Genomic DNA, 13,974 nt, shown 5'->3' with positions numbered 1-13,974 from the left:
GAAAAGCTAGGTCAGGATGGTGACATGAATTGATGGTGTACAACTTGATCCAACTTGAAAGCAAGGACTTCCTCTGAATTAGGGCTTCCTTGGTGGTTCAGATGGTAAAGAATCTGCCTGCAGTGCAGGAGACCCAAGTTCGATCCTTGGGTCAGGAAGATCCCATGGAGAAGTGAATGACTACCCACTCCAGTATTCTTGCTGGGAGAATTCCACAGACAGAGGCTACTGGCGGGGTGCAGTCCCTGGGGTCACAAAGAGTCGGTCACGACTGAGTGACTAACACTCACACACCTCTGAATTAATTTGCCATATCTGGCTCCTCCAGCAGGGACCCTCCTGGTTTCTGATTTTAATTGTAGATCAGCATATTCTCTCAGACAGCTCATCCCAGGAAGAGAACCTGGCAGGCAGGCCAACATGCCCTGGAGCTGGGCTTATGTTGGCCTTATCATCTGCAGGGCAGGTGATAAGTGCATCTCCTTTCTAAGAGTTGGGCAGAAACAACAGTGGCCGAGAAACCAGGCCCTCACAGAAACCTCATTTCTTGCTGGTTAAGAGGGTTTGAAACACTAATGAATGGAAGAGAGATGGAGGAGGCACCAGGGAAAACCTCCAGTCATCAGGAAGCAAATGATTTCAAATATATTCATAGAGGCCGGGAGAACTGACCCAGTTTATTAGGAGATCAAAAAAAAAATCCTTTTGTGTAAAGGAATTATTCCAAGTTTTTCTTCCTGTCTAATGAAAAATAATAAAAAGAATGAAATCGAACCCTTGAAACTTGAACCGATTCAGGGCTACAGAGGCAACTGGCAATTTTGTTGGCAGAGGAGCCTAGGCCAAAGAAGAAAATATTCCATTTGTTTTTACCCTAAACTGCTGCTGCTTCTGTCCTAATAGCCACTCAGCCTTTCTGAAATTTCCTTTAACTGACTGTACCAGGGAGGTGAGCACAGTTTCTGAGCTGCCCGTCCCCAAAGGGCAGGAAGGCACCAAGGGTGATGTCTGGAGAAAGTCTCATGTGAACAGGCCTTCTTGGTGCTGATGTGAATTACCAGGAGGTACCGGTGTGAGCTCCACCTGCCACTAATCTCAGTGTCTCCTGAGCACTGACTGACAGTTACAAAACATCTCTTCTGCTGAGCACAAACATCTGTAGTGGTCCCCATGCTTAGTTGCATATCAAATCACCTCAGTTCAGTTCAGTTGCCCAGTCATGTCTGACTCTTTGTGACCCCATGGACTGCAGCATGCCAGGCTTCCTTGTCCTTCACCGTCTCCCAGAGCTTGCTCAAATTCATGTCCACTGAGTTGGTGATGTCATCTCATTCTCTGTCATCCTCTTCTCCCCCTGCCCTCAATCAGTCCCAGCATCAGGGTCTTTTCCAATGAGTCAGCTATTTGCATCAGGTGGCAAAAGTATTAGAGCTTCAGCTTCAGCATCAGTCTTTCCAATAAACGTTCAGGACTTATTTCCTTTAGGATTGACTGGTTTGATCGCCTTGCAGTCCAAGGGACTCTCAAGAGTCTTCTCCATCACCATAGTTCAAAAACATCAATTCTCCAGTGCTCAGCTTTCTTTATGGTCCAACTCTCACATCCATACATGACTACTGGAAAAAACATAGCTTTGACTATACAGACCTTTGTCGGCAAAGGAATGCCTCTGCTTTTTAATATACTGTCTAGGTTGGTCATAACTTTTCTTCCATGAAGCAGGTGTCTTTTAATTCCATTGCTGCAGTCACCATCTGCACTGACTTTGGAGCCCAAGAAAATAAAGTCTGTCACTGTTTCCATTGTTTCCCCATCTATTTGCCACGAAGTGATGGGACCAGATCTTAGTTTTTTGAATGCTGAGTTTTAAGCCAGCTTTTTCACTCTCCTCTCTCACTTTCATCAAGAGCCTCCTTAGTTCCTCTTTGCTTTCTGCCATAAATCACCTAGGGAACTTATTTTAAAACATAGGTACTTCCCAGGCACACAGAACGGGAATTTCTGGTAGGACATGGCGATCTACAATCACCTGGCTAGCTGGGGGAGCCTGATGCTACAGATCTGCCCCTGCCTGCTGTCCTGCTGGGTCATAAACCATGCCCTGTGCCCCTCTAATGCCCGCCCAAAGCTCTCGTGTTGGCATCACTGCTTGCACGTATAAAACAGAATCAAGGGACTGTCTCCACAAGCCCACTATTATCTAGCAGGTTCTGGGGCCCTCCCTCAGCCCTCTACCATTTGCACATTATCTTGGATTTGTTTTTCAGCTTGCAAAGTGTCATTTTAGAAAACATGCAGGGAATTGGGAGGCACATTTCCAGGAGGTAGGAAAGGAGGACTATGAAGGGAGAGACACATCAAAAGGCAGGTCCTACATGGAGCCCCCAGGCTTCTGGAAAAGCCAAGCGGGTGGGCCAGGACAGGGCACCTCAGCCCTTTGCTCTCGCTCACTCACAGAGGCCTGCGGGCCCCGTGATGTGGGCCTGGTCTGTCTGGTCCATGGAGAGGCTGTTTATGGGGAGCTCCACATTCACAGGGCTTCCCTGACGGCTCAGCGGTAAGGAATCTGCCTGTAATGCAGAGGACACAGAAGATGCAAGTTCCATCCCTGGGTGAAGAAGTCCTGCAGGAAGGCATGGCAACCCACTCCAGTATTCTTGCCTGCAGAATCCCATGGACTGAGGAACCTGGTGGGCTACAGTCCATAGTGTCTCAAAGAGTCAGACACGACTGAAGCGACCGAACACACACATATGCCAGATTCACAGAGACAAGGCTCGGCCCTGAACTCCATCCTCACCACTAATGCCTGGGGCAGACCCCTCACACCCCTGCCTACACGTGGGTCTCATTCTTCCCAACTGGATGGCCAGGACTCTGGATTCCACATTACCTGGAACCTTCTTTGTTCATTCAAAACCTGTGGGCACCTTCAGCGGTGAGTCATCACAGGAAGGCCTGAGAAGCCACAGAGGGGGCAGCGGTCTATGTCTCCTGGGCTCAGGGCGGTACCAGAAGGGAAGGGGAAAGGGTTTCAGAGGAGGCGGGGTGTGAGTGCCAGCCTGGGCCCCAGGGCAGATTGTGAGAGGAGCTGGCACGAGAGCTCAGTTTGGGCTGGGCGCTGTGAGCACGGGGGGAGCAGAGAGGAGGGGTGGGCTGCAGCGTGCAAGGGCTGGGGGAGGGTGCACAGGCAAAGAAAAGGCGCGGGGTGCAGAGCCTAGTCAGACATCCAGCGGATGGCTCTGGGTGGCAGACAAACAGTCTTGCCCCATTCCCCCTGGCTTTTGTATGGATGGCATTTCAGCGGTGAGCTGTTTCCTGCTGTGCTCACGAGGGGAGGTGAGCCCAAGGTCCTTCTGCTCTGCCATCTTGAATCGCCCCCTCTGTCTTGCCCTATTCTTGAGGCACTGTGGGGAGCGAGCAAATTAGCCAAGGTGGCGTGTTCAGGCTCTCTCGCCCCACGTTGTGTAAATAAAGACGATGTAACCGCGGAGCGCACTTGCAGCACTGCGCATGTGCGTCACCAGGTACTCGCTTGGGCCTGGGCTCCTGTGTGTGATACGCCTGTGTGGGCTTCACCATGAAAGCCCTGGCCGCTGCTGCGCTGGAGCGACATCATGGTTATTTTATGTGAGCTGACGCTATGGCTCCGTTACAGCTCCGTTAAGGTTCTGCTGTGGCGGCTGCTACGGCTGCCAAGTCAGCCAGGAGAGAGGCTGTGCTGTGGCTGCCGTGCCAGCCAGGAGAGAATAAACGTGTCTGCAGTTCCTAGGCTCCTCGCATCTTCTTCCCGCCTCTTAGCTCCAGCCTTGCTTACCCTGAGTTCAGAGAACAGTGTGAACAGCAAGACAATCGGCGTCAGGAACACGATCAGCGATACAGGCACCAAGGAGACATGTGGCCCCTGGGCTCATTAATCTGGCCCCTCTAGACTTCTAGCTGCCCCTCCGAGTAAGCTCCCAGACCCTCGCATGGCTGTAGTCAGCCCCTGGATCTAGCTCCCCTGCAATGACCACTTCTTGTTGCCACTTAGGAACTACACCAGATCCTCAAGGGACCCTCTCCTCCTGGAGGGAGGTGTCAAAGAGAGCTGGTTGCCATTTAACATCAGTTTTCTCCTTCCTTCATGACACACAAGTTCCCTCTGGGTTCACGGCTTCCCAGAACACCTTTCCAGAGCCCCCTGAAGCTGGCATCTGACAACATTCTGGCCAATGGGACACAGCAGCTGCATTCTGTGGCAACTTTCAGGAACCTTCTTAAGGAAGAGCTGGTGCACACCCTTGGCCTTCACTTCCTGGATTCCTTCTTCCATCCATTTGAGCCTTGGGATGGGTGTGCTAAGTCCCTTCAGTTGCATCCGATTCTTTGTGATCCCATGGATTGTAGACCACTAGGTTCCTCTGTCCATGGGATTTTCCAGGCAAGAACACTGGAGTGGGTTGCCCTTTCCTCCTCCAGGGGATCTTCCCAACCCAGGGATCAAACCTGTGTCTTTTATGTCTCCTGCTTTGGCAGGTGGGTTCATTACCACTAGCACCACCTGGGAAGCCTGTCTTGACGCTCAAAATGGTGGAGCTGGGAGCCGGAAGAAACCTGGGTCCCTGAGAACTTGGAGCAGAGCTTCGTTTATGTGTGAGAGGAATACATGTGTGTGAGTCACTGAGATTTCATGATCCACTGCCAAACCTAATGTCAACTGATAGACTGAGTTGCCCAAATTTGACTCTGTATGAAAAACTTTTTGGACCTCAGATACAATGACCAACGGAACACATGGAATCATGACACAAAAGATTACAACTTCCTGATTCACTTCCCAAATCTTCCCCAATTTGTGTGAGGTTGGACATTTATTATTTTGCATGAGGTTTGGATATAAAGTTTTACATCTGTCTAACATACACGAAGGTAGTGATCATGAATCACTCAATGTTTAAAATATTCTGCCACAGAACAGGGTCTCCCCAATGTCTCTTGTTGCAATCACCTTGGGGTGTGATCATTAAGAGTTCTTTGCCCTTCTGACTTTCATAGTCTGAATTTTATTTCCTGAACATTCAAGCAGCTGTTTTTTGCTGTGGATGCTGAGGCTCCTCACAGGAGTTACTCCTAATTTCTAAACATCCTTCTTTGTTGACGGAAACTCCCAAAATTTCAGGCACCTGTGTAACCTTTTGATTTTGTATTTCCTTATTTCTGCTGGACCACTTGTCTCAGCCTCAGCTCGCAGGGAGTTTGGGGTCTCAGATGATGAGCTTCTTCATTCTGAATGGCATAAGATGTGGACCCTTTTAAAGACTATGTAGGGTTTGCACCATGCAAAGTAGCCCCTCAGAAGAGAAGCCATCATAGACATCCTCAGACACAACTGCCTCTGCCTGTCCTAACCCTTTAGAAAACACTTTCACCCCGATTGTCACTCTGCATCTTGGTCAAGTCTCACACTTGTCCTCCAGGAGACATATTCCAAACCAGGACCTGTTCTGATGTTGAGTACAGGTTGGACAGATGCAGGTACTCAGTAACTGAAAAAAATGTGCTAGTCCCCACATGAGTGAAAAGAAAAGGCTGCCATAGCTAATCCTGATGGGATCATTTAGCTATTTTTGCAGTTTTATCATGAGCTTAAAAAATTCATTCTGGTTCTAAAAAGTAGAAATTTGCAGAGCCTTTAAATTAATACTTATAATTCATGAAAGTTTAGGCTTGGTCATATTTCCAGGATGTTTCCATTTATCAGTACCATCATTACTAATGACTCATGCTGTGTTAAAAGTAAAGAGTTTCAGTTTAGGAAAGTGAAAATTCGGGAGATGGATGATGGTGAGAGCCACACAATAATGTGAATATACTTAATGCCACTAAACTGTACAGTTAAATATGATCAAAATAGTGTGTTTTATATTATGTGACTTTTGTTGTTGTTATTCAGTTGATAAGTCATGTCCAACTCTTTTGCGACCCCATGGACAGAAGCCCACCAGGCCCCTCTGTCTATGGGATTTCCCAGGCAAGAATACTGGAGTGTGTTGCTATTCTCTTCTCCAGGGGCTCTTCCTGACCTAGGGACGGAACCCACATCCCCTGCATTGGCAGGCAGATTCTTTACCACTGAGCCACCTGGGAAGCCATGATTTTAAAAAATAGTGAAGAAAAAGATCTAGGTAAGAAAATAGACTGCTTATTAGTTTCCAGGCTTAGAACAGCAGTCCCCAACCTTTTAGGCACCAAGGACCAGTTTCGTGAAAGATAATTTTTCCACGGACTGGGGGTAGGAGGCATGGCTTTGGGTTAATTCAAGTGCATTACATTTACTGTGCACTTTATTTTTAATCTAATCCCACCACTGATCTGACAGGAGGTACTGGTCCACAGCCTGGAGGTAGGGCACAAAACCTCAGGCCAATCCAAACCTCTGAGGCTTTTTCACAAAACCAGCAGTTCTGAAACTGAACTAAGCCTCTGCTTCAGACGCTCAGGAGAAGCTTCTTAAACTCTTTACAAAGCTCTCCAGGAGTCTTTTGAGCCAGCCCAGCGTTACTACTCAGACACACATCTGGGACCTGGAGCAATACCTTGATATAGTATCTGATAAGGATCCTTCGGAGATCAAAAACCTGCAGCATGGTGGCTGCGTTGTTGTCCATGATGCTGTAGCCCTCCAGAATGTACTGGGTCCGTGTGATTTCCCAGGTGAGCCAGCGGAGGTTAAAGGCGGCGTTGCAGGACAGAAGGTGGGGCAGGTGGCCTGGTTTGCAGCAGCAGCAGCCCCTGTCGTCCTCGTCACCCTCCGTGATGGCTTCCACCTCCCTCTGCTGGCAGTAGGTTCCTGGCAATAACACACATGACGGAAGTTTACAAGAAGTCATAGGATAATCGTTGTTTAGAATGGATTTCCCCCTTGCCCTTACTAAGGGGAAGATGCTAAAGAGAGTCTGGAAATCAGAAAATTTGTATAGTTCTCAGTTCAAGCAAGTACCCCCAAATAAGTCACCAATCTTATAATCATTAACTCATTTATTCATTCATATCCATTTTGATTCTCATCTCTTCCTGTGTTGTTGTTGGTTTTTTTTTTTTTGTCTATGTGTGTGTATGTGTGTCTTAGAACAGACACAGTCTCATGGCAGCCATGGACATTAATGCTGAAATGCAGGATGGTTATATCCTTCAGTTTCCCTTTCCAGAAACCTGCAGGTCAAGGCTGAGCCAAGAGGAGGCTAAGGAATGTGGCAGGTGGACAAGTCTGAGAGCAACCAGATGTTGAAGTGTTATGAGGAAGCGTGTCCTGGAAGATCTTCTTGGCCCAAGTGCAAGGGCATAATCACCTCACCTCATACGAGTAGAAGCAGGATGTCTGACTCCTTTAGCAAGTATTTTGAAACTTAATGCAAACATGAAACTGTCCCCACACCCATTTCCACACCGTTCACTTTTCCTGGGATCTTATCTCATTATTCACAATGCCTGGTACTTGGTAGGATAACAAAGTGGTCGGTGGAATGATTGAAGGAAAGGCTGGATGAACAAATGAAAGAATTCTTATCTAGATCACTATATAACAGGCATGCATGCATGCCTGCTAAGTCGCTTCAGCTGTATCTGACTCTTTGTGACCCTATGGACTGTAGCCCGCTAGGCTCCAGGCAAGAATACTGGAATGGGTTGCCATGCCCTTCTCCAGGGAATCTCCTGACCCCCGCATCTCTTATGTCTCCTGCATTGGCAGGTGGGTTTTTACTACTAGAGCCATACAGACAACAGATACCTTATTGAGAAAATCCACAGGGTATGCAATAGCTTCTGTTACATTTCAGGAGGAAGACAAAGACAGGTGATGTTTAAACTAAGTCTCTCTATAGTACCCATGAGTGAGATGGTCATAATAGATCAGAGATGAAAAACTGCAACCTTCAAATAAAAATGTACACACAGAACTGTCATGATAACAGCCTATGAACTAGAAATCAAGATAAGGAAGAAGAGAAGAAGCAGGTTGTTGTAACATAAAGTGAAACAGTGAAGGGCTGATCCCGGGTCTTAGGATTCCATTTGTCTTTCTCCAAGACCTCACCCCTTTGGGTCTGAGCTGAAAAGCATTCTCTATTAAACATTTCAGGGATCTCTTTGCTCATTCTGTAATATGAAACTTTTATTCCTGCTGGGCAAGATGTATAGAAACAACACAGGTGAACCACAATCAGTGAGTAACTCAGACCACATGTTGGGGGCACCCAGAGTGAATAATGACCTCCAAGTCCTAACTGAGCTGCCCACTGGAACCCCAGGCCTGGGGGCACTGGAGTCCAGGGAAGTCTCCCCCTCTCAGTGGCACACCAACAACACTGGTTAATTATATGATTTTGGGAGAAATGCTCTTTCAATGAAAGAAGTAAGACAATTCATAGAAATAGACCTTACAAAGGAGAAGCATAAAAGGGGGAACTTCACCTCAAATAGATTAGCAAAACTGTGTAAATGACGTGCCCTGAGGGTTTTTTCCAGTTTCCGCTTCCTTCCTTCCTTCTCCATCCAGGTTAGGCATTTATCATGTTGGGCTGAGGTCAGCGCTGTTTGTCTGTTTTACATCAGACTGGAAGGGGGGTGTGCGTGTACTCATGAGCACATGAAGACAATGTATAACTCGGATTTCTACTATCTGAAGAAAATAACTTAGCAGCATCCTTTGTGAGAAGCAAGAGCTCATATCTACACTGATCAGAGGACCGGCTGAGGAAGGGGTTTTCTGTGAAGGACTGCTAAGCAGTCGTAACTGCCCACGGCTTTTAACAAACACCCAGGTCAGGTAGGGCTTCAGCTCTACCATCTCCCACTTCCTCTCCCTCCTCCATTCAGCAGCTCTTCTTGTCTGTTCGCTTGATGCCAGCCCCTGTATGCCAGCTGTTGTTCTGTACTACTGTACTTTTCAAGGTGCTGTCCTGTAAGATTAAAAATGTTTTCTTTATTTCTTGTGTTTGTTTTTAATGCATTATTTGTGTGAAAAGTATTATAGACCTATTACAGTACAGTACTATATAGCCAATTGTGTCAGTTGGGTACCTAGGCTAACTTTATTGGACTTAGGAACAAATTGAACTTACGAACATGCTCTTGGAATGGAATTTGTTTGTATGTAAGGGATTTACTGTAGTCAGGATCACACTGTAAAAGAATACAAGAATGATGAAACCCAGTCATTTCTGCAAAGGCACTAATTTTGCTGTTCACATGCAAATCAGGCCCATGTTCTTCTCAGAGAGTCTCCCTGGGTTTAGAGCATGTTTCCTTCAGAGGGAAGGCTGGAGGTCAGTTGCCCCCACACTTGACCTTTTCCAGACGACTGTCTCTGGAGTTTCCACTGAATCAAGCTCTTGGCATCTTTTATGTGGCTGTGTTCTCATAGTCTAAGTCAGTGGGACATGGAAAGCATTCAATAAGTATTTTAAAAATGAATTTTCAGAGTATCTTGGAATTTTTTCATTCTGATAAATGACTGTGCCTCATGAAAGCTGTGAAAATTGAGTCTTTGAACTGAAAATGTGTCCAGTAGATCCCAGATATCTTGCACACAGGATACACATGAATTTCCCGAGTGCAGTCAAAATGCAGGGCAGCCATTAAGGCTGCAGCTATGCCAGACAGGCCTCTCCTGACTACCTAACCATTTCCTCCTCCCTTTCCTCATTTCCAAAGGTGCAAACACTGCCTCCCTTTAAGCACCACTGGTCATCTTTACCAGGGACAGGTCAGTTCTGGCTTATTTATTCATACTTAATTCCAAAAAGATATGAAGTCAGTCTTAAAAGGCATACACAGTACAAAAGCAAATGACGAAATTTTAACTGAAGATGAGGACAGGAGAAACATAACAGGGCCAAAAGAATGTCAAGAAACCTTCACTTCCTTCTATGATGTGCAATAAATTTACTAAAAGAGGACCACTGATTTCACTCAGGCTTTCTACCAACCAGTATAGAAAGATAATGAGGAGTTTCTCATGTCCTTAAGACAAAATGAAAATAATTGCTTGGGAGGAACACAGCTATTTCTGTTGAAGACAGCAGAGAGACGACATCCCCAGGCCATCACAGAAAGAAAACTGTACAGTATGGTGTCCACTGTCCCTATCAGCATTGCACAAGTACAATATGAGGTTCCACAGCTGTTCTGATAGGATTAAAGTACAATAAAGAAAAATTTCTATAGGTGGCCAAAATAATTCAGTTTTAGGCATGGGGCTCTCCAGAGGTCTGGTGTCACCCAAGGGCAGATTCTGGAGACGCAGGAGGACTGGGAGGACCTCACATCTTTCAGGAACTCCCTGATATGGACCATGTCTCTCCACTTAGTTTTTAATTAATTTTTTGGTGCAGCCAAAAAAATTGGGATCTTAGTTCCCAGATCAAGGATCAAACCTGTGTCCCCTGCAACAGAAGTGCAGCATCTTAACCACTGGACCACCAGGAAGGTAGGCTCTCCATCTAGTTCTGACAATGACTGTGTATTGAGCGGCAGTGAATTTTAACACACTCTCCCTGACAAGCACAGGAGTGTGGCTATCCTTTGGGGCTGGTTAGCAAAGGCATGCTTGCTTTAATGGTAGAGGTAGAGGTGACATTCTCTGGGGAAAACTGGGAAGCCAAAGGAGAAGGCCTGTGAGAAAGGAAGGGCGGGCAAACAAGAGTGGAGGAGGTGCCCTCCTGGCTGGGAAGTGGGACTAAGATCCCTGGAGGGGAGAGGGGAGGCACAGGGCAGGCCTGCTGGAGTGGGAAGTTGACGCCTATGGAGACATTCGAACTTCATTCTGTAGGTAACAGATAGGTAACAGGTATTTTTAAGTCCCAAGGAACAGAGAGAATGTTGCACTTAAGAAACATTCCCCTGCGGCCTTGGGGGAGTATAGAGGAGAGATTGGTCATGGGGCAGTCAGCCACCCACAGTCCCATTTCAAGTGAAGAGTGATGGGACTGAAACTAGGGTACAGGCTGTTTATGGAGAAATTGGAGGAAATGATGGAGGCGCTGAGCCATTATGTGAAGGGGACTTCAAAGGATGCATTAAAATGGATTCCCTGCAGCAGTAAGTCTGCACTGGAAGAATGTCAGCTTGTTTACAGCCTTCCAGCAAGAATAGGCACATGAAAGCCCTAATGCACAACATGTTTAAGATCGGGCTTCCTGGCCCTCCAAGTTCCTCTTTATCTGATGTGAGTTGTCCCAGGGACTGGCTAATTTGATTCCACAGAAAACCCCAAATATCATCAACATTATTATGCTTAGTGTTACCCACTAATTGTTGTTGTTCTGTCACTAAGTTGTGTCCAACTCTTTGCGATCCCATGGGCGTCAGCATGCCAGGCTTCCCTGTCCTCCACTATCTCCCAGAATTTGCTCAAGTTCATGTCCATTGAGTCAGCGATACTATCTAACCATCTCACCCACCAATAATGATTTACAATAACTTTACTAGATGTTTATTTGAACTAAGTCTTGAAATGGTCACAGTCTTCATCAGCCTGACATGCCAGGCATTTGGGGATGGTGTTTCTATATGCCAAGCAGTGAGGTCTCCTGAAGGGGCTGCCAGAGAGAAGTTTAGATTATCCTTAAACTACCCTGCTTGTGGAGTGGAGGATAATTAGGCATAGAAGGAGAAGAAGGCGGCAGAGGATGAGATGGCTGGACAGCATCACCGATGCAATGAACATGAACTTGGGTCAACTCTGAGAGATAGTGAGGGACAGGGAGGCCTGGCATGCCATGGATGTCCATGGGGTCAGAAAGAGTCGGACACACCTGGGCTACTGAACAAAAACAATGTTTTTCAAGTTTCAGGTGTAATGTACAGTTTGGGGTGTGTATTGGACTATTATTGTATAAAACGCATTTCCTTCTGAAGTCACAAGTAAGCTTGTTCCTGAATTGCTCAGGTCCACAAGAGGAGGAGGCCATCAGATATAGTAAGTTCCCTACATGTGAACAAGTTCCATTCTAAGACAGCATCTGTAAGTTCAGTTCATTCATAAGTGCAACAAAGTTAGCCTAGGTACCCAACTAACATAACCAGCTATCCCGTACTGTACTGTAATAGGCATACAATACTTTTCACACAAATGATACACAAGAAACAAACACAAAAAATAAAGAAGACATTTTTACTCTTACAGGACTGCACCTTGGAAAGTACAGTAATACAGCACAATAGCCAGCATACAGTGGCTGCATGCATCTTTGCATTTTTGAAATTCGCACCTTGAAGGCTCATACATAGGGGACTTACTGTATGGTCACTGCTAAGCTCAAAGCAGTTCACGTCCATGGACATTTGGACTTCATGCAGGCCAGCGTGCACTGCATGTTGGAAACACAAGCTGTGAGTCAGGGCTCAGTCTATGAGCTCTTGCTGAAGATTCAGCTTCTTTAGTGCCCCTTCTAACACTGTAATACACATAATACATGTAATGATGAAGACTTTCAGACCATTTTTCTTCAGACTAGAAATCTAAACTATCATTGCTCTCTGCCAGCTGATTAGTCAAGGGCCATTTTGTGGCCAAATGAAATACTGTCGGAGAAAGCTTTTTAAAAAGTTTTTGAATGAATGTCATTTTTAGAAGGTCACAGTGGAATTTTTTCCCCCAAAATTTCTCCTACAGCTTCAGTGTTATTGACATGTCTTTCTCAGCCCTTCCTCCACCCTACACTAGTTCTCTGGAACGGAATCCTAGAATGTGAGCCGAAAGGAATACGCAGGTCATCTAGCCCCAGCTACTTGCCATGGGAGATGACCCTGAATCTCCTAGACATCACCAGATTTAACTTCTGGGAAGAAATACTTAATACAACAATAATCTGTCCCATTACACTTCCCATTTCCTAATTGCTAAACATCCATTTGATAATCACACACTTTACATTAATCTAAACTTAAAGATGGAGAAATGGTCACGAACAGAACTTAAATAAGGACCTGACCTATGGATACACTGAATGAGTTTAGTTCTTCATTATTTTACTAGATAATTTCTTCCCAGTCCCAATTTCCATTTCTTCAGCCACATTGGACCCAAGTGTCTTTTTTTAAATTGGAGGATAGTTGCTTCACAATGCTGTGTCCGTTTCTGCTGCCAAGCAAAGTGAATCAGCTGTACATACACACATATCCCCTCTTTTCTGGATTTCCTTCCCATTGAGGTCACCACAGAGCGCTGAGTGGAGTGCCCTGTGCTACACAGGAGTGGACCCGAGTGTCTTTTAAATGTCACACTGAGAGTTTAGAAGTGTATTGGCTCAGTGTGCAGGGGAGGGAAAAGTATGTGAAAATAATTTATAGCATGTTTGATTTTGTGGTCATAGCAGAGATTTTTTATTATAACAGTTCTGTCTTCCAAAGAGCCTCAATTTGCTTCACAATCTGGCCATAGAAATACAATTTGTTTTATGACCTGTTCAGCAAGTGAGATTTTGAATGTGGTATAACAGTTTTTCTCATAGAATTTTTATATTCAATATTTTTAAAATTTTAATTTCTGTCTATGGGACATTCACCAACTTAAAAAGTAACTTCTCCGAGAGCATCTCATTGATTGCACACATCAACCCAGCTATGAAGATGTAATCTCTTCTTTTAGAAATAATTTCTTTTAGTAAAATAAGGACACTGAGTCTTCAAAACATCTTGTCCAGTAGAAAGTTCTGGCCTTTTGAATTCAAAGTCCATGGTTTTCCCTTTTCACAGAGTGTCTCATGAGCCTTGACAAATTACAAGCAAAAGTTCCCTGAATTTACTTTTTTCTTCTAGCCTATAGAAGAAAATGAAATAAACCAAATCCTACAGTGCACAGGGAAATTTATGGTGGGCAAATGTGAAGCATAAGAAAAGCTGAAATATATACAATAATGGTATCCGTGAATGATATGGTATCCCCCCATCCTCCATTTTCTAGATGAGATAAACCAATGCACTCAATCT

At 45.5% G+C, this 13,974-nt stretch overlaps 1 protein-coding gene across 3 annotated transcripts in view; it reads right to left on the bottom strand.

Moving 5' to 3' along the window:
• PCNX2 (pecanex 2) overlaps positions 1 to 13,974 on the bottom strand; it is a 302,174-nt gene that overhangs the window by 44,839 nt on the left and 243,361 nt on the right. For all 3 annotated transcript variants that reach the window (XM_043477085.1, XM_043477087.1, XM_043477086.1), the window contains one exon: positions 6,579 to 6,832. In XM_043477085.1, coding sequence (XP_043333020.1) covers positions 6,579 to 6,832 — 254 coding nt within the window. The remainder of the gene's footprint in view (positions 1 to 6,578; positions 6,833 to 13,974) is intronic.

This window comes from Cervus canadensis, chromosome 8 (assembly GCF_019320065.1).
Source record: "Cervus canadensis isolate Bull #8, Minnesota chromosome 8, ASM1932006v1, whole genome shotgun sequence".
Lineage (NCBI taxonomy): Eukaryota > Metazoa > Chordata > Mammalia > Artiodactyla > Cervidae > Cervus > Cervus canadensis.
The sequence above is the reverse complement of the archived record's forward strand: the minus strand, read 5'-3'. Positions and strand labels throughout refer to the sequence as shown.